Here is a 21,550-nt window from a genome sequence, read left to right as displayed (position 1 = left end):
CTGCGAAAGCGACTTTATGAAGAGTTGTGATAACTTCCGGCTTCGACCGGTCGAAGCGGTACTCAACAGCTGTCGCTGATGCAACGATACTTGCAACCCAAAGATAATAATACAATAAATAAAGTAACTGGACATTACAGCAAAGCTCGGAGTGCGTTTTAATCGAGAGAATCGAGAACATGAAATAAGGAAAACGTTTCTTAGAAGGTATTTTTGTTATCGCAGGTGTGCATGCTCAAGTTACTACTTTTTGCTACTAGTAACAAGTCTTTTTTATACTTGCATTCCATGAGTACTGAATGAACTTAGTAATTAACAGGCTTCAGCAATTTTAATAATATGTTACTCTTGCAAGTCACTTTCTATCTTTGAGAAGATAGTGGTAAGTGTTTTTAGAAATGTCATGTTATACAGTCATTGGAAAGATTATCAGGTGCAATTAATAACTGCAATCAGAAATAGTATTTTTATAAATCGTGTAAGAACTTAATTTTCTTAGCGTGATTTTATAAAATAGAATGAGTAGGCGATATACATATATAAAAGGGGGAAATAAATAGCAGAAATAGCTTACAGAGAAGTAGGAATTTCAGAGATACTATAATTATTTTTGTACCGTTAAGATTTCAAATTTTAATTCCTTTGAATTTTGATCTCTATCCGTTCAAAGTTGCAATTTTAATTTTTATTTAACTTTAATTCTACTTCAAATTTTAGATTATCAATATTTTTATTGTCCTATAATCCTTATTCTGTTCAGGTTTCATATACACAGTTTGTATAATTTCAATACCATTGCAACTATCATAAAAATTATTAAAATTTATAATACATAAATTAAACTTGAGGCTAATTGTGTCTGATTATCTTAAGTATTTTATTACTGTGGGGAAATATCGAATATCAACTTTCTTTAGTATAACTTAACTTCGATGATTTAATGAGATTCCAAGTTTCAAAAAACGAAAAAAAATCATTTTTTTAGATTAGGATAGAAAATATGACAAATTAAGTAGTGAGATAATCAAATTGTATGGTGCATATGGTTGTGCGTAATATTGTAATTCGATATAATTAATTTGCTCCGACTGTAGTTCCCATTCACTGACAGTTCCATGATGCACCACCAGATGGCCATCTAAATTTCGCTTCTCAGTGATTCTACTGTATTCTAGGATTTTAATTACTTTTTGTTAACTTTTGGGTATTCCACATTAAACAAACATAGAAACTGTTTGAATACAAAATATTTATTTTTTGTTACTAAATACAAATTTCACTTTTTTAAAAAACTAAACGTAATTTTAAGATTAATTTTAAAACATTAATACAATTTTTTATATAAGATTGCTTTTTCTTTATAAAAATTACATAAAAAGAAGACAAATTTTTCCAGAAAATTTATTTAATTTTCTACATATTTTAATTTTTTCTTTGTTCCAAAAGACAAACAGTTCATTTTTTTCTATTTTCGAAGAATAGGCTTATTTGTGACAAAATGTCGGCAAAGATAAGCAGAAGAACAAAATTTAATAATATAAATAGTTTAAAAAAAAATTTCAAATTAAATACTGCATTAATTTAAGGTTAATCCTTAACTAGTTAATTATTTTTTCTAACCTATATACAGACAAATGTTCAACAAAACACCTAAAAATATTGATCACCACTTACTGATAATCGTACGTCACTCACAATCAATCTTATGTGTCTTCCAATAGATACATAGTCTATCTAGTCTTGGTCTCAACTCCTTATAAATTCCAGATCTATTTCATACACGTTCTACCCAACTACCACCCCTTCAGCAATCCTCGTTATGTTCCCTAAAATCTCATCCTTCGACGCTCGCCCAATTGTCATGTTGACTTTAATCCCCCATTCAGAATCCATGGATGACTGCCGATGTCACTATCACGCATCGTCCATCTCTACTTCAGCTATCCACGATCGTCCTTCCAATCTCCAATCTACGATTCTGGCGAACGCAAGAGTGACCAGGGACGTTCTATACAGTTTCCTTCGTGTAGGTGGAAACAGGAGAAGGACGAAGAGGAACGGCTGGGTAGGGAGTGGAAGAGAGGGACGACGTCTGTATCGTTGGGAATAACAGTACTCTCACATTGGTGAGCGCTGTAGAAGCATGGTACCGTTATCGGTTACGGCGTTACCACGGCGTGGAGGACCAGCAACGGAAACCAGCGACTCCAGACGCTGTGCGCGTCTGTCCCCTCGCCCCTTTTCTGTCTCTCCCTTGTCTTTCCTGCTTCCTTGACCCTTCACTTACTTTCTCAGTTACCATAAAAATGTTGGTCACGGGAGGCACCGATATCTATAACAAATGATAATGCCAAAGGAAATGTATGCTTTTTGGTCTCCTGGTGGCAGTCTCTTGAAGATTGTAGAGTCATCGAGAAGGTTACAGAATCAAGGAGGGACTTCTGGGGCAGTAGGTTCTTTCTATCGACTTTAACCTTTTTCATTTTCTTACTACTGGTTTCTTTCCACCCAGTTTTTGAATTTTGCTTATGAGGTCTTCTATGATGAGGTACCTCTTTAGCTTAAAATTGCAGACTTCTTGAGGTAGATTTGTTTAAATTTGAGCTACATTGGATGATTCTTCTTATGATACTTTTGTCTTTAGTATTTTATAAGATATTTTATTTTTATTCGTTGTCAATATTTGTTCATTGGTTTCTCCTCTTATAAGCTATTTTTTAATTACATGTAATAACAAGCTCTTTGAAAATGTCTTCTAAAAGAATATTCGAACCCATATGAATACTAGATATGACTACTTTCACATTCCGTCTTTAAACTTATACTAATATTAACTTATTTTATTGAAATGAAAATTAAAAATGACTGAAACTACATTTTACTTTAAACGCAAGAAATTTATGAATTAAAAAAAAAGTGAAAGAAAAATACCGTATATCTTCAACAAAGAATGATTTCTTCCACAACAAAAGAATTCCTATTACGTTCGCCTTCGACCAAAAAATTGTACGTTCTCATGAGTATGAACAATGGAGTCTAGATTTCTCCTGTAACTTCATTTTGATGCAAATATTTCAAGCGTATATTATAATGGTAATGAAAGGAGCCAGATTGTACAATAGCTTGACAAATACAGCATTGCTTTCAGAAAATGATTGCGTATCGAGACGCTGTATAATTAGTGTAATATACGTAACTAGTTTTCAACCCACTTTCCTATGGCTGAATTTCTTCGAGTTACCAAGCCACGGAAATTCAATTATTATCATTGCGTGGCGTATTCGTTGTACTCAGCATATGATCTAGAAAATCCAGGAACACGAAAGAGTGTCAAGATAAACAAATTTTGAGAAAATCCTAAATTAAAATCATAAAATTTCTTTTGCTGTATACCTTTCGAATTTTTAATATTCTAAAAAGTGTAAAAAACAGTAGTTTTCACAGAAGAAATTATAACAAATTTTGAAATTATGAATAATAGTATGAAAAACCTCAAAATTCCCAAGAATAATAATTCTTCAATTTAAAGATCCAGACTTACAGATTCTGATAACAAAGTAAATAAAAAATGATACCTTAAAAATACGACAAATAATTCTTCCAGGAGTTCAAGAATCTAAATAAATTAAAAGCTTCTTAAAAATGAAACTAGAGTATCATTCTAGTACCGTAGATTAGATTACTTTGCACCAAACGTCCAAGAAGTCCTCTAACAGCTGTAGAAGCACCGCGCTCCGATGGAAGGTCAATTAATCAAGATGATATTTCCATATCGATGGAAATGATGCGCGATGAAGTTCTTACTCGAAATTGCCTCCGTTCATCCTTCCCGAAGAGCGTCCCGGGAGAGGCTCTCTCCGTCGATCCTCAGCCTCCTCCTCCTCCTCCTCCGCCTCCTCGTTCCACCGTGGAGGAGCCGACTCACTGGCTAGAGAACTCGAGAGTCTCTCCTGCAGAACATCCCCGGCAGTTTCACGTCGACGGTCATCCGGATCGACTCGAGCGGCCAAGGTCGATCATCAACGGGAACGTTCTCCTGTGCATGCAACCCATGGGTAGCCGGTTCATATGGAAGCCGTTGTCAACGTCATCCAAAATTAGGGCAAAGTTGGAGTATACTTCGAGGAGAGTTGAATTTCAGTGGGACAAAACTGTGATATCGTTGGATCAATTTGGATTCTTGGAATCTATGTAGTTCGTGTGGTGCAAGTTGTACGATGGGACCAAAGGTGATGTGCAAGTGTCAGTTGGGATTACTTCGTAGAGATTTGTGAAGGTACACCGATGGATATTAAGACTGAGATCCTTGGAAGGACTCTATGGAGGAACCGAGATAGAAAAGTAAGTGAAACGTAGATTTTGTACTGAAAAGTGGGAAACCTGAGGGTCCCAGTCTAGCTGAGGAGTTGGGTGATAGAGGGCATAAGAATGTAGTGTGAGTGATGATAAATGTAGAATTCACTATTATTCACTGCATGATGTAGAAACTAAAGAACTAAAAAACTTGTTTTATTTTGCATGTGAATATAACAGTACTCTAATATTGATAAAATAAGAAAAGTCTTTTAACACTAGAACTACCAGAGGGGTCAAGATAACTAACACAAGTATTTCTTATAAAAATTTTACTCTTTAAAAACATTATACTGCTTCTTTGTTAATATTGACAACTAAAGAAATATACATATAACTGATATTCTTTTCATGAATTATGAACCTAGTTTTTCAAAATCCTGTAATCTTGATACTCCGATAAAAGTAAACACACAATAGCCTCAGTAGGTCTAGTATTAACAAAGTAGCTAAGTACTTCTTCTTTTCAAAAATTCTCCATTTTCTTCTTTCTGCCTATTATTATTTGTTCCGCCGCGAGATCATTAATTTCGTTCTTAACGTAGAACAATGTTTTTCTTCATTCGCCATTTTCGCCGTGAAAGGTTTGAACTGATTCGACACGATTTTTCCCGGCTGCTAAATACAGCGAAGAGCTTCGTGCTGCGCGGCTTCCGTCCGTTTGTCCGATTTCCATTAAGCCGAAGGCGGTCAGTAAACGAGCCGTGAACTTGGTAATTGTAAGTTGAACGATCCACGCTTAAACTCGAGTATACTCTATTGGCTTGCCACGCGATTTGCCGACACGTGATGTTGTAATCTGCTTGTCGACCCTAATACCGATCGCCTTCGATACGCCGATCGACGCCATGACAGTTGTGAAACGGAGCTCCTCTTTGCGAAAAAGGTGCTTGACAATCCTTCTCTAATTGATATCTTCTTGATGAAAAGGCGCACCTTGCGTACCACTTTTGCTATAATTGCATTAACTTGCAGAAACTCGTTTACATGGAACGGTTTGTTAAAAGCATAATTGTGCTGGTAATTAGGAAAGCGGTCTAATTCAACACTTTAATAAATTTTAATTTGTCCCTTATTTTGTAATGCAAATCTGCACAGCACTAAATAAGTGATAAACTGAATTTTTTTTTATTTTCTACTTAGACCACTTTCATAATTACCCGCACAATTCAGATATTCACAGGCCAAAGTTATTAATTCCACTTTTTGAATTTTTTTAAACTTTAGCGTCAAAGTACTTTATAGATACTTAATTTTTTACATTTCGAACAAATATAAATATTTTTGTTTTGTGGAGTTCATTCATTTGTCAAATAAGTAGTTTACAATTAATATCCTCGCCTTTTTTCTTCACAAGTAAACCATGATGTATTCCATTTTATATCCCATCGATGGAAAATAATAACCAAATATTTTCAAATATTTTTAATCCACATTATTTGCGTTATATAAAAATTACTTCTCGCTCTTTCAACTAAACATTTTTTTAACATAACTCAAATAAAAATGAAACCCATTCCAGATTATCCTTCAAAATTGAAAGGTAATTTTAAATAGTATTTCTGTTTTATTTATTCATAAAATCGAGTGTCATCAGAGAAAAAATTGAACAAATTTATGATATCAATTTTAGAAAATATGAAAGAGGATCGGGGTCGCATGAAGCGCGCGCATTTTAAACTTCCACGAAACGATCGGTTCCCGTTGCGCAATTAGGCCCATATGATGGTTCGTAATGATCACTTGCTGTTCAATAATCACGTTCGGTCATGAATTTACGCGTGCAACGGAACACATAAGCAGAGATGAAGCTTATGAACGCGCCAACGACAGTTATCCACTTGAGCGCAGGCCGTTCGATGCCCGAGACATCGACGTCTTTGAGAAACGACCCTCCGGTTCGACGGACACGATCCAAATAACTGTAAAAAGGCGCCGTTCGTTGGGTCCAGTCCCTGTTAGAATGGAATTTGAACGAGAATTAGAAATTAAAATTAAGCGAAGATGATTTAACGGAGGAAGATTTTGTCGACCAATGTGGCTCAATTGGACCGTTAGTACAAATGAATGTACATATTTCTAAATGTACAGTACTATACTTTATGAATAGTCAAAATAGATATACAGGATGTCCCACTTAATATGAATAATTTTGGCCGAAATAGCAAACTTAATTTGAAGATCACAGTATTATGCATTGGACATAACTATTTTATTATTAGGTAAAAAAGAGCATGAAAAGTATAATTGTATTTCAAGATACGTAACCTACTCTAGATGTTCTACTACTATTGGAATGTGTACCTTTTCCAACTTTGCAGTTTTTATCTTAAATATTTTTCTGTACCATTGAAAGTAGCTGAAATATTTTTTCTTTTTTATTGCACTACAGAAAAAAATATAAAAACGAAAGCTACATTATATACTGTCTGTCGAAGGATTTTTGTGTAAATCTTACTTGTTTTACTATATTAAGTGAAACACCGTACAAATTACGATTTAGGAATTGTGTTAATGTTTGAAGTCTTTTGCATAAAATATAGATATCTAGAGAGTTTTAAGGAAGTTCGGAAAAAGTCAAAGTCATTTTAAGATTACAGAAGTTTTAAATTAACCATAAGTTATTTTTATTTTTAATGAATTAACTCACTAATGAATGTTTTTAAAAAGAATTCTTACTATTACCAAATAGTTATACTTTATTAAATATCTGAGAATTTACTGGCAACAACTATGATATGATTTCCCCATAACAATAATTTTAAAGTTAAAAAAGATATAATTTGTTAAATTACCATTTAGGAGACAAAAAAATTAAATTTCGTGTTATACAATTGGACAAAAACTACGACATCCAAAATTTCTGTGATCTAAAAATTATCATTCACATTATCATCCAAAAATTATCATCAAGAAATAGTAATATAATACTTTAAAAATGAAACTTGTGTTTAGAAAAATCTTTTACAAATGATGTTAAATAAACCTATAAAAGTTCATTTTTCATATATGTTTTCAATATGTTTTAAGCTTTCTTGACGTGAGATTATTCATTGTACAAATATGTAAAGCAAAAACTATAAAAGCGAGCCAACTATCTACTATAAAAACATTTTTCCTCTAATCATTAAATAGTTCAGATTTTTTCGTTAAAGAAACGCAGCAAGTCTCACGCATTACTGGTGAAAATCGAGTAATGGTGATGCCGATGGCAAGCACGCGATAATTCTACACGAACTGGTATTAAATTCCATGCGTTCGAGATTTCTAGTCCACAAGAAGGTAAACAATCTAACGAATGCTTCTTCCACATAGCGATTTGTTAACGCGTTGCTACTCGATTTATTAAATTGTAACAGAACTAAACTTGTAGGTTTTATATGTTATTAAAAATATCAATACATTAGTGACAGTTAGATAACAATCATAGATAACAATTTTAGATAACAATCATATTACTGTTATCTAAAAAAATATTTTTAATATTAATAGTCATATTACAAATAAAAATGCTATTATTAATAAATTCTTAATTGTATTATACATTTGCAATTTAAGAACATATTTAAGACGATTCCTCAGGGGCTAATAAAACTAATTAAACAGAGAAAGCAACTATCAATTTTTATGAATCATCATTACGAATGAAATGTAAATTAGAAGAAAACAAATAATTAAATACAGAGATAAGGCAACTTTTAACAGAGATCGTTGTTCCTCACGAACTCAAAATGATAAAGTTAAAAAATTGTACTGAAAGGGATAAGTTTATGATCCTTCATATCACTTTTACTGAGGGTCGATTATTAAAACGAATCTCACCAATCGAAAGATTTCTTATTCAATCTTCTCTGTAATTATAGTTTTAATTACCACTGTCTGGCATGCTATGTTCTCGTATAAATTTAACGCCTGTTGAGGAGCAACGCAAGGCTCCGTGGAAACGAGGTGAGATCCTAAGAAAATCCCCGGAATGCCCCCCACCGATTCTTGAAAATTTTTTCATCGACCCGTATCTTTACAAAACTTTTTATTAACACCTCTTGCGTTCACTAACAGTTTTTTATTTGCTGTGCGACCACCAGCCAGGAAAACCTCCACAAACAGGCTCATTGACAACTGTTATCCGTCTTTATCTTTGCAATCATTGCACCGATTCTCATCGTAACCTCTTGCAACTGTGGTTTATACTTTAAAGTTTAAGTTTACGACAATATTTTTGGGAAACTTTCTAAATTTATCGTGTTTAATGGTATTAATACAATGCAACTGGGTTGCTAATTGGATTGTTTCAGAACGAATGACGTCGTTTAACGAAAGTTCGTTCGGAGAAGCTCTAGAGAGCATGCAAAAGAAGTGGCTGGACTCGTGCACTGTTTAATTAGCCCAGAGCAATTCACAATGTCCTGCGTAGGAATGTCCCGCTATGGAGATGGATTTCGATTGGCTGGACCTGCATCGGAATGCTCCCTCAGGAGCAAAGCTCGAATCGACGCCCTGTTTGAAGATTCCAGGTGATAATTTTAATAAAATCTTCTTTAACGTGTACTTGTGGTCTAGAACAGAAATCAATAAACTGTTTGTGTGAAGGGTCAGGTATTAAATATTATGTTCTGCGGCCCAATAGCTATCATTAGAATTATTATGTAGGTAAATACTTAAGATATGAATAATGTTTTTACAAATTCTTTATTGGCAAAATTAAAGTATATTTATAAATGCAACAACTTGTGATATTAATTTACGAATTAGATGAACAGAATTCTTTTTTTCTTCATAATAATATTTTACAAAATGCATAAAAGTGTAAAACTCTCTGTAAGTGTTTCATAAAGTCACACTTCCACTTATGCTACATGCATCTACTAGTCGACGATACCTTTTGTGTTGCACATGTGAGATTGTGGCTTAAATGGCGATTCCCTTTTTTAAATAATGAAGTTCTCTTATCACTTTAGATCAATTTACGGGTCTACTATGGGTGGCTGGTATGGAAGCGTTTCCACCATGAACTCGAACCACGTAGAGGAAGTCGGAACAGACGAGCAAAAGAGGGTGAACAGCGCTGTCCAGGCGCGAATCGAGGCAATGTTCGCCTCCGTGGAAGCTGAAAGCGGAACACCTGGAGAATGCGCCGCCGCGATTTTACCGGTAAATATATCAATTACTTTCTTCTTTGGGTTTTTCTATTTTACGTGTCAGCGAGCGCGTACATCGTTTTTCAATGCAACGATTTATCATGCTCCAAAATTAAAGGTCTGAAGCTGCGCTATTACTGGAAGTGAACATAAAGCGATTACAATAAATTTCTTTATATCGTTTTGCAATTTAGTGATTCAAGAGAAAATACACTAATTCTTATGTACTGTTTTTGTCTACGATTTTTATAAAATTCATTGACTTTGAAGAATAATATTTAATAGATACATTCTTGTATGAATATAAAATTTATGCGATAGAAATAAATTTGATTATAATTGTATGTGATAGTTATTTGAACAGTGCGTAAGAGATAGTACTATACAGGTTGTTCGAGAACAGATATTAGAAATGTTGAGATGTGATTTTATATGTCAAACTAAATGAAGAATCAAATATGACAAAATTGCGTTCGGAGTTACGTTTCAGAATTTTTAATTTTTGTCCTGTCTTTGGACTTACTTTACTGCGAGTGTTACTTAGATCAGACACAATACAGCTAGTAAAATAAGAGCCTGAGCCTGGCACACTTCACAAGTATTTTTGACGTATTCTCAATAATTAATAACTCCGAAACGAAGCGTGAGACGTAATTTCATCTATTTTCATTTTCATCTGATTTCAGCACGTGGAATCCCCTCTTAAAATTTCTGTAACTTAGCATTGAACATTCTGTACAGAGTAGACTTAAACGCATGTTTTCTAATCTTTAATTCATGGTATCATATTTATAGATTCAACATTTCTTAATATAATTAAGTGCATTACTCTGTGTATTGTACATACAGTATACTGACTTAAGATTTTTGTAGTATTTTGATGGTGTTAACGATCTGTAAGTTTCCAGACAGTTTTAAGCACATACATTACAATTCAACTAATAAGTTGGAGCTTACACTTTAAATTGAAATTCAAATCTAGATCATATCTAAGATACATAAATGTTTGAAAATACTGAAACATCAAGCTTACTATTTATTTGATAAATTAAAAGATTGCTTTCGGTCAGATGTACGAATTAGTTTTGATTAGGGTAGATTAGGATTGAAGAAAATTTCTTCTGTTTTACAAATTTTTAAAGTTGATTCTTCACCTATGTTGAAAACCTTAAAGGACATCAATTTGATAAAAGTAAACGTGCCTTCTGTTTCCTATCATAGGAACGAACTTGCACACAAGGATTTCACTGTAATTAGATAAGATCAAAGCAAAAAAAGAAGCTTTTCACTTATGTTAATTTGATCGTAAGTCACAGTCTTCTCTCCCACCCTCAGAAAATCTCGGGAAACGGCCATTCGTTCCACTCTCGAGACGAGTTTGCGCGTCTTAACGAAGGATTCACCTACTTCGCTGGCGAGCGTTGCCTTCGATCACGTACCAATCGCATATTTTATCCACCGTCATGAAAAAGCCGAATTGCTACAACATCTCTGATAGAATATCAGCTGTGGAATCGTTAAAATGTATGCACGTGTCTCACAGAAAGGAAAGTTTAGAGTAATGGCATCACTGAATCCTCAGTTCATGGAAGCCAGTTTTGAATTGCATTTCATATAGTTTTCAAGATTGAACGTGATCGTAATTTTAAACTTACGACTGTTGTCTGATTTATTTATTCTTTTCTTTTTATTGTGTAAGTATATTGGGTACTTTGCCCGAAAACGAAGAAATTATGCGGTACCGTCTCGAGGAGAAATAAAATTTAGATCAGCGTATAATTAGTCGCGAACTGATTGTTCGATCAACAGAAGGAAGACACGTTAACTAGCTTTCGAAAAGAGGCGATAAGACATCCTGGTTTTGTCTGTAAAATTGCCATGATATACGATTTATCGATAAGCTAATTGCTGTTCCATTTAATGTTCTTCTTCTAATAATCTTATTCTTCTTTATCATATACACATATACAAGATAGTTAAAATGTTATATTTCACTGACGTTTTAGGTGATCTTTTAATGTAACTTAAGCAATGCAGCACATATAATTTTGACTTTGGTTTTATAGAATGAGAGTAGAACGAACGTGCAAGTATAAATCAGGAACACTGTAACACTTACTATTACAGGCTGTTAATTATGCGACACGGTTCAGTGCAATTTTCATCAAGAAAGAGGCAAATATTCTTTCAAATATCTAACGAAAAATCTTAGAGCGAAATGTTACGGAATGCGATAGAAATTTCGTTTCCAACCATTTATCCTCCATTTTTAATTCCCAATTTCACTAAATTAATACAGTCACAAAAATTCGAAGTTATTCATGCGTAAATTAAACGATAGATTTTTCCTTAATACATATCTCTTCAAGATATTCGACTTACTTCGATACATTAACGACAAGATTTTCAAACGTACCAAATAAACTAAAGAAATTACGTAAAACATATTTTATGTGAATTCTGTAGATAAAAGTAGTTGCAAGATTGAAGAACTATCTCTTCCTCTAACGCTTTATTTTTTAGTGAATAGTTATTCGACGAACATAATGATGAGTCCTCGAACTACCCTAAGTGCACCTGACGATATGAAAGATAAAGACTTTCCTCGAGACAGGCATCGTCCTAGCATTTTTAATCGTCACTTTCATTCCGTTCACGATTCGCAGAGCGTGACGGGCTACCAAGCCTATTTGGAGCACTGAAAAATTCTCCTTCGTTGCCACATCGGCATGCGGATTTTTCTTCTTCCACGGGTTTTATGGGCCTCTGCTTCCGCATCGTTTCGTTGCGGTACTGATGATGTTTCTCGAGTAACCTAGGTCAGAGGAAGAGTTTCTATCAGAGTCTATACTTCTCTGAATTCTTACAAATTCTGTACAAAATTAGTCAAGTATTCGCTAAATTCTAATAAATCACAGCCCCGCGAAAAATCTATAACAAATAGAAAACATAAAATTCTTGATAAGAGCGAAAAGAAAATTTCTTTTTGTTAAAATACAGTAAAACTCTACTAAAATATTTATTACTCAAAATTAAAAGTGATGTTAAACTTATGTATTAGAAGATTCTTCACACAATCAATTATTGTGCACTGTTCCTGTTAATTTGATCTGAAACTTAATTTCAGTTTTCAATGATTTTCTGCTCAGACATCAATTCACAAAAAATTCACGGATCTCTAAGGTGAATGTCCTGATACCTACATGTAGTTTTATTAGATTGTTCATTTACTGAGACACTTGATATCTTAAGCGTTCAGATTTTAGTACATTACCTTAATCATAATACTCGAAAAGTACATCATATGAAAATGAACCTTACCACACATATGTACTTACAACAAAAGTGAATGGAATCAAACTTCTACTTCTATACAATAGTTACTGAAACAGTGTACAAGAGAAATGAAAATTATGTATATATTTCTTATTTGTGATAATTTTCTTCTAGAATGTGAAACGATATTCCTCTAAAACTACAGATAAAAATGTACTACACAACTATTTTATTTGAGCTCACGTTTTCTACAAATACAATATTACATCTCCAACAAAAATGACTAATTTCGAATTCAAAACTTTCTTAAACATGGAGATTGATAAGCAAAAAACTTATTCTCTCCTTTTTTAGAGAAAAATAGTTTTTAATTGGCTTAAATTTTCTATTTTAAAATATAGTAATAAAAATACTGCATTTCTTTAAAACTTTTCTCTCGTTAACGATATTAACAACCTGAAGTTTCCAAGAAGTTTTTACTCCAGAAACAACGCTCCATTCTCCACGAAACGAACCATTTTCAACACTCAAAACACAAAACATGTGGCATGTTTGAATACAATATTGTTAGGAAACCTAATTGCTCTATTAGAAGCACAGTTGCACGCAGCTTAAATGGCGAGATAATGAAAGTTCATCAAGATGCATATACGGTGTAAATTATGTAAATTAATCGATGGTATGAGCTTCTATCCAGACCTTTCATCGACCATCTTAAACGGCCTTTAAAACTATCGCAATGTGTTAAATCGCATGCTCGTTAGCGAACAGAGCTACCTTGACATTAAAAGTGCTACACTTAACTTGAAAAATGTTTTCGCGACGTTTCGTAGAAACTGTACCAAACATGAAGAGCAGGAAACACTCAGGGATCGCTTGAGGAATGTTAAAACCTGTAATAAAGCGTATCTGATAGGCTTTTTTCAACGTCACTGGCATCTGCGAGGAACAGGTTCTTATTCTTCTGCGACAGAAGCTTTTAACGTCGTCGTAGTATCTCTAAATACTTAATATCGCAACGACAGGGTCACTAAAAGATCACATAAATTTTTAATATACGTTGCAGGTGTGTTGCTTCAACGAATTTTATTTTCGTTCAAACTTAATTATTCTATCTGTCTGATGTAACTTTCAGATGTATGTATTTAGGTGTCTGGCAACTGTAAATGAAGAGTGAATATGTTAATTGAACCGTGAATCCTGCGATCTTACACATCTATGCATACGAGATGTAGACACCCCAGACATCAAACAGATTTATTAATCTGAAAATGTAGGCAACGAGTTCATGCAAACTCGCTGTCAGCGAGCGTTCGCTTCGGTATGTGAGTCAACTTCCAAAAACAAAGTAAGAGAAATCGCAAATGCACCGATAAAGTGGAGAAACCTTTAATGCCTGTGTATTATAAAATAATGTACTTTCTATCGTACCTCCTTCATTATGGTACTTCGAACAGAAAGTGCTGCAACTCCAGGCTTTTAAGTCCTGCGTTTTCTACGTTGCGTCAATTTCCCTGCCGTCATGTGGACGTGCCCCATGCCCCAGGATAAATTATATTGTTCGTTAATTGTTGACAGGTGAAGTATATGGGAGCAGCGCCGGTTGGTGGTCGCGTTGCAAGTGTCCGCGGCCTTCAAGAGCCTCTTCGCCAACTCTTGGAGCGCGTGGAGTACTCGGTGAGAGCGGAACTCGAGATCTCAAGGTGCGGACTGACATTTCGCACGTCGGAGGTTTGCGAGAAGAACAACCCCTTTCGTAGAATCGCGGTTTGGAGCGCGCTGAGGCTGCGATGCAAGAGAACGCCGTCTGGCGAGTTGCATCACGCTTTCTTGCCGCTGGTTGGCGATCATGATCAGAGTCAGGCCGCTGAAGATAAGCACGCGGATCTGTACAGGTGAATATCGAAAATTATGTGGAAATTAACTGCTCGAGTGGTGATGGAGTTAAGCCACATCTGTTCTTTATATTCTTAACTCAAACATTTAACAGTTTAATAAAGTTGCAAATTTTGGCAAAAATATGTTAGCGTCAACGTATTTTTAAGAGAAAGTTTGGGACGAATAGCCGAGCGATGACGGGTCTTTGATGAATTTATGACAGGGTCTTAGTTTACGAAAGGCTGATTGAGGATGCATGAGACTAAACAGTCCTGTCGGCGACCGATGGCTGATGGCTACGTTGGGCCTCCCAGCCATCGGGTGTTGTATGACTGTTTAGAAGAAGAGCGAGTGTTTGGAAAAAGGCAAGCGGTCCGACACCGTGTTGCTAAAGAATGGGAATATTGTTCCTAAAGGATCTAGCCACGGAGTGGGGAAGGCTATGCCTTTTGGTAAGAGGACTGTGATGAACCCCACGGCACTTACCCCAGAACCGTCTAAGGGACAATTTCTTATTCGTCGTGTGTATTTCTAACAAATAAGTGTTTTATTTTTTAAAATATTTGTGTATATTGTAACAAATGTAACGAACATGTTTTATTTATTATTTTATTTTTATCAACATCTTACCATGCCCTAGTCTCAATCGGAGAAAACAAATCGGTATTTAACGCTTTACGCGAGTCTCAGTAGGAATAAACTGTCAAAAGGTTAATTTGTGACTTGGTGTTAAATTGATACAATGGTAAAAAATTAGTAGAATAAAAGCAGAAATAATGAAGTGTATAATCTATTTTATTAAAAATAAAAGAAATAAATAGTTCAGAAACATTTTTCGCATTGTGAACAATAATACAGCGAAGTATAGGGTACACTGGTTTCTTGCTCTCATTATACAGGATCATACCTATTCGACAATAAGTGTCAGAAATTTTCAAGACTGGTTCTGTAAGCTTAAATAAGATGGAAATCAAGAAAAATGGAAGTATGTTTGAGGGTTTGTTTCCAAGTTATTAATCCTTATAGATGTATTTAGAATACGCTTGAAATGTATCTAACTTTTGTCTTATTAAAATAAAATTAAAATCAAGAATGAAGGCTTCGTCTCATAGTTATTAACTGTTGAAAAAACGCTTTAAATACACGTGAAATGTGTCTAATTAGCGACTTATTCTACTGGTGACATGAGCTAGCAAGATCAGACATAGCGAAGTGAGTAGAATAAGTTCCGAATCAGACACATTTCACACTTTTAGGTGTTTTTTCAACAATTAACTTCCAATGATTCCGCAACGAAGCCTCAAACACAATTTTGCCATTCGTGATTTTCGTCTACTTTTATACGAGGAATCGTCCTTTAAAGTTTCTAGCACTTACTGTCAAACACCTGTATATTCGAGAATAAGATATGCCAAATTGATATCAGGAACAGACGTTAGTCGTTAGAATGCAAAGGTAGTTCTTAGGAAAATATTGCAATACTTCTTGGGGTCGTTTTAAAAGTGGTTCTTGAATGCATATTTGAATACAGTTGCAATGATTCTTAGGTTAATTATATCGGTGATTCTTGAGGACAGTGGTTCTTGGGTTGTTTGTAAAAGTGATTTTTGGAGACACGTTGCCTTGGGTCTAGGGGTGGTACATGAGAACATGTTACAATAATGAGTAAATAATGATTTTAAATGATTGATTAGTGAATTAATGATAAAGTATACTTATTAATTGAAACCACTATTTACAGAACAATGCGGGGTTTAAAAATCACTGTAGAAAACTATCCACCGATATTCGCAGTGGTAATGCGACGACCTGGAGCTACTAGACTACTGGAATGCCATGCGTTTGCATGTGAAACAGAGGAGGATGCTGTGGCTGCTGCAGCTACCCTCTACAGAGCTCTACTCGCTGATCTGGATGCTACTCGACGTCGCCCAAGGCATACAAATGGTGTTGGCTGCATGAGTTTGGCGTCTATTGCATCCAGCGTTCGAGAACCTAGTCCAACCAGTAGAATCAGTAGTAGAATAAACCTACTACAGTCAGAGCAGTCACTGCCACTGCCTTCGCAGCCGATAAGGCCTCCACGGACGAAGAAAAATTCAATCTCTAGCTCAATCACAGAAGAAGAGAGTGGAAAATTGGTCGAGGTGCAGAAAATACCCAGGAGGAAAAAGAAGAACTCTGATATAAAAGCGGAGGACATTTTGGAGGCACGAGGAAGGAAGCAAGAACCAAATCCAAAGGGAAAGGTGAGTCCAATAGTTCAGAATTTGAGCTCTGTGCAAAAGAGCTCTGATTTGAGACTATCTAATGAGGAAGAACGACAGAATACGAAGAACAAGTTATATGGAAGTAAAAAGGACCTAAGCAGCCCGGAGAAGATAAAGGTAGATTATTCTATGAATACAACAGAGAAGATCTATGACATTGGTACTAATGGTTTTTATGAAAGAGTTCTTAATAAATACGAAAAACTTCCGGTGAGATCGTCGATTGAAAAAGAGAATAATTCACGAAATCAGTATTCTTCAAGGGATATAATTGATTTCAAGAAAAAAGATCACGACAAGAACCATGGGTCATATGACTTAAATTCTTCAGGAGATGTTTCAAAAAGGCAAGAAATCTATTGTCTTAGGTCTGAGCCTTTGATATACGACAGAGTTGAGAAGCCTAGTTACAAAAGTGAAGAGAACTCAATATACGAACGGACTAGCAAAAGAAATAGCAAGGAGAGACTCTATGAAGACCACTTTAAAAATGCAGATAAAATTTACAGTCTTGCCCAGGAAGACATCTACGATGGTAGAAACAGTAAGCTTGATCGAAGTAAAATAAAGAGTTCCCAAGAAGACATATTCTTTAGTAAATCTATGAGAGATGACGCTTACCAACTGAGTCGTGAGAACTCTAGAGACTCTGTACCTACAGAAGGAAGACGTTCAAGAGAACAGGAGAAAGTTTCACCTGGAAAAAGATTAAGCAGGGTAGTTACCATGGACAAACCATTAAAAAAGCAATTAAGCGATTCTTCGTCGAACCTAAATTTACCAGAGTACAGCCAACCGAAAGTTAGGAAGAGAAGCAGGGCTGGCAGCGAGCCTCCTGTTAGTCGATCCGAGGATACCATGAAGGTACTCCAAGAAAGTAGATTGAAAAGATCTCAGAGTGACGTAGACGTAGACAGAGGGGACTTGATGACTAGAGTGGAATTACCTCGAAGGGGCAGTTTTCTCAATCCTGGAAGTGCCAGAAGACCTAATAGTATCAAAGGTGGAACACCTTTGGGATTCACAGAACTGTTCGACGAGTTCAGGAACCAGGAAGGCCTAACCAGCGTTGATGACATCTTAGCCACTATTATTGGTAATAGTTTTTTTTTATTCTTCTTGCATGTAGAGTTGAGAATTTACTGCAGTCAATTTTATAATAAAAATAATAATTCTTTTTTTCAAAATTTTCAGATCCCGAAGGGATGTCATTCAACGACTTGAAACCTCTATACAAAGAATTTTTATTAAAATTGGCAGCAACACTGACGCAGGATGAACTTTACCAGAGATCAGCTAGCATAATGAGGAAACGTCGAAGACCACAACGAAGGCGATCGAGTCGTCGATCTTGTCTCCTAGGCAAAGCCATTAAGAGATCAGTATCGAGATTAAAGGGTGGACCAACAGAATTCACATCCGTAATTTTCCCAGCAAGGAGATTGAATGACAGTTTTGGCAGTAGTTCTTCGTGTGACGCTAGGAACAACCACAGGAACCGAGTGTTGGCTAACAGATTAGGGAAAAGGAGATCTTCTTGGCGGACGAATAAAGCTGGAGGTTGTCATACCACTTCGGAAGACAGTGACACATGTTAGTAATTCATCAATTCAGTTTTTCTATACTTTGTAAAAATTCAGAGAATGACTGGGTTTATGATGCAGACATGATTGTGACTTCTTCGTTATTTTTGAGCTTAAAAAATTCATCTCGTTAGCGTCTAGCATTATTAGTAGAAAAGATTCTAAATTCGGATTGAGACATGGGTTCGTAACTTTTAATGACCATTCATAATTTTTGTCGATGTTTGAGAAGATCATAGTTTAATAATTTAAGGAATAATATAAATTTGTTGTTATTTTAAAATCGAACATTATTCTTTCGTTATGTTATTCTAACATTAAACATTAGTCTTTCGAGCTGGATACTGGTATGGTGACTTGTGACCTCTATACTTTGAAGGATAAATTTTGAACTTCTTAAACTATTCAATTATGTAATTGAAATGCTAGATTATTAACAAGTGTCAGAAATGTTCAAGAATGATTCTACAAGCCAAAATAAGACAAAAAACAAGAGTAACAAAATTACATTTGAGGCTATATTTGCAAGTTATTAACTGCTGAAGATGAACTTAAAATTCGCTTGAAATGCGTCTGACTTTGGGCTTCTTCCACTTCCGGCGTGCATTAGCCAACTAGTCAGATCAGACAGAGCGATGTTAGTAGAATAAGACAGTAGAGCAAGTCTAGATTAGACTAGTATCTGACCAGACACATGTTAACTTACAGAATTTTAAATTTCTGACGCCTATTATCGAACTTTTTAGTTCTACATTTGCCGCATATGTTAAATTTAGTAAAAATTTTGAATATTCTTGCGATTCAAAAAGTACTAATAAAATCCTAATAAAGATGAATCGTTTATTTTCTTTAGGTAGACGATTAAACCGACATGCAGGAGCGACTGCAAACCGGAGCAGCAGTGGCTACGTGAGCTGTAGCGAGTGCAGCTACGATTCTGAGTCTTGCACCTGCGTCTCAGCAGATAAATGTTATTGTTCGCTATCCAGAAGGATCCCAGCACAACCGCATGTTGTATCAAATACGGTGATGTGCGCTTGCGACACAGACAGCTGCTCTGAAAGCAATAAGTGTTACTGTGCACGACAACCTATTCAGCCAACGATACTCGAGCAACTTAGACAGAGAGGTATAGTACCTTGTGAGAGTACTTTGAGCAGAGGAGGAAGTCTGGAGAGAGTACGGGGAACGAAAAGTAACAGGAGTCGGACACCCTCCCAAAGTTTGGATGTACTCAAGGTAATAGTCACGTCTAATTAATTCGAAAACTAGCACGTCTCATTTCTCTTATAAAAAAGAACACATCTGTCTTCGAAGTGATTCAAAATATTCTGTGCCGTTTTCTTCCAGAAACAAAATCACATTTATACCATTTGGCCGTATCAAGTATAATCGCCTTTTTAGCGAAATGGTGAAATAAATTGCTTCTCTTTGAAAAGTTAAGACGTTACTAGGATATTTATCCATATTTTTGTATCCGAACCTATGTCTATGCTTTCAGATTAAAATCAGTTGTAGAGAAAGAACTTTTATACATAAATTAAGGAACTACTTTTTTTATTTAAGTTTACTTATTGACTTGTAGGATTAGAGTACTTTTAATAAAAGTTTTTTTCATAAATAATTTTATGCCAAAGGAACCGAAATATGAATAAGTATTTTGCTATTCATACGAAGATATGAAACTTTTTTTTCTTGGATAGTCGATATAAGCTATTTTTTGTAAGATAAATAAGACGTGCTACTTTTGGTATCACAGGTCTAATTGAAAATTTACGGTATCGACATCCTAGAAATACTGTCCATTAAAGATATCAAGGTGTGTTTTCTAGATATTTTTAAAGTAAAAGTGAGCAAAACAAAATTAAAAACTATTACTAACGGAGGATTGGAAGTGGAATAATTTCTTCAGATCAAATATATTCGGGATCGTGATAACATTTTCATTATTTTTCAGAAGCAGTCATCTTCAAGCTATAGCAGTTCGAATAATCTCGCTTTAGATTACGATCTCTTCAATCCAGGAAGAAAATCTCAGCAGTCTTCTGATAGCGAGAAGGTGCTAGTCGTTAGTGCCAGGGATACTCAGGGTCGTTTGATTTACGTTGGCGCGGAAAGAGATAAGAAGTGTCTATCTCACTGCTCTAGTAGATCTGGAGCCCATCACGAGGCTCTATCCATTAAAAAGAGCGCGGAGATTGCGGCTGTTTTTGGGTCTGACTCAAACAAAATTAGTAGACGAGCCAGTAACGCGTCCAGCATAAGGAGTTCCATTAGCTTAGAAACTGGTTTAGGGTATCTGCCGTGATAATCTCTTTTCCACTGATGATGATTTTCTCTGCATGATCTGATCAAAGAATTCTAGAATCTTCAACTTATACATATACATTTTCAAATATTAATATTTCTCTAATGATGTACAAAGTGAATAATTTAAAATTTGAAAATGTTTTTCAAATTTTCAGCGATGGATTTACTTATTTTAGATTATTCTTAATGACATTAATATTGTCTTAAGTGAAAAGTGTTAAAGATCATTCATAGCAAAAATATGAAATAATAAACGGAAGGGTACCAAAGAACTTCAAGAAGATATGTAAATAAATACATTATAATTCTGTATTTACGAAGCTGTTTTCTAATACATAAGTTTTGCATGAGAATTATTTGATCAGATTTCGTAGATATTTTAATTCACAGAAAACTGTAATTATTATAACATTGTTCAAACAAGAAGGTGAATCAAGAAGTAAAATCTTCATGAAACACTCAATTGTTTTCTTTCTCTTCTCTTAAATATTCATGCTAGAAATAATAGTTATATTTAAATGATATTCCTAAAAATGCGTATTAAAATATTTGAATAGAATTACATTCATCACAATGTGTTAGAAATTTACTAGCCTGTTATAAACTCTAATTTATTCTTCAGAATCTAAACTAGTTCATGAAATAAAAGATTTAAATCTATGTTTCAATATTTAACCTAATTGGTTGAAATTAATTAAAATAAAAAGCAGCTAATCGATGAGAGTACGGCAATACCGAGTAT

At 34.8% G+C, this 21,550-nt stretch overlaps 1 protein-coding gene across 1 annotated transcript; it reads left to right on the top strand.

Moving 5' to 3' along the window:
• The first annotated feature begins 8,697 nt into the window (after positions 1–8,697).
• LOC143177015 (uncharacterized) lies at positions 8,698–21,541 on the top strand. The gene is made up of 7 exons (XM_076374741.1): positions 8,698–8,867; positions 9,312–9,504; positions 14,346–14,662; positions 16,387–18,011; positions 18,110–18,508; positions 19,352–19,737; positions 20,456–21,541. Exons 1-7 carry the CDS (start codon positions 8,755–8,757, stop codon positions 20,804–20,806), a joined length of 3,384 nt encoding a protein of 1,127 aa, XP_076230856.1. The 5' UTR covers positions 8,698–8,754; the 3' UTR covers positions 20,807–21,541.
• The last annotated feature ends 9 nt before the right edge of the window (positions 21,542–21,550 follow it).

Source organism: Calliopsis andreniformis, chromosome 3 (genome assembly GCF_051401765.1).
Source record: "Calliopsis andreniformis isolate RMS-2024a chromosome 3, iyCalAndr_principal, whole genome shotgun sequence".
Taxonomy (NCBI): domain Eukaryota; kingdom Metazoa; phylum Arthropoda; class Insecta; order Hymenoptera; family Andrenidae; genus Calliopsis; species Calliopsis andreniformis.
This window is presented reverse-complemented; position numbering and strand designations above follow the sequence as displayed.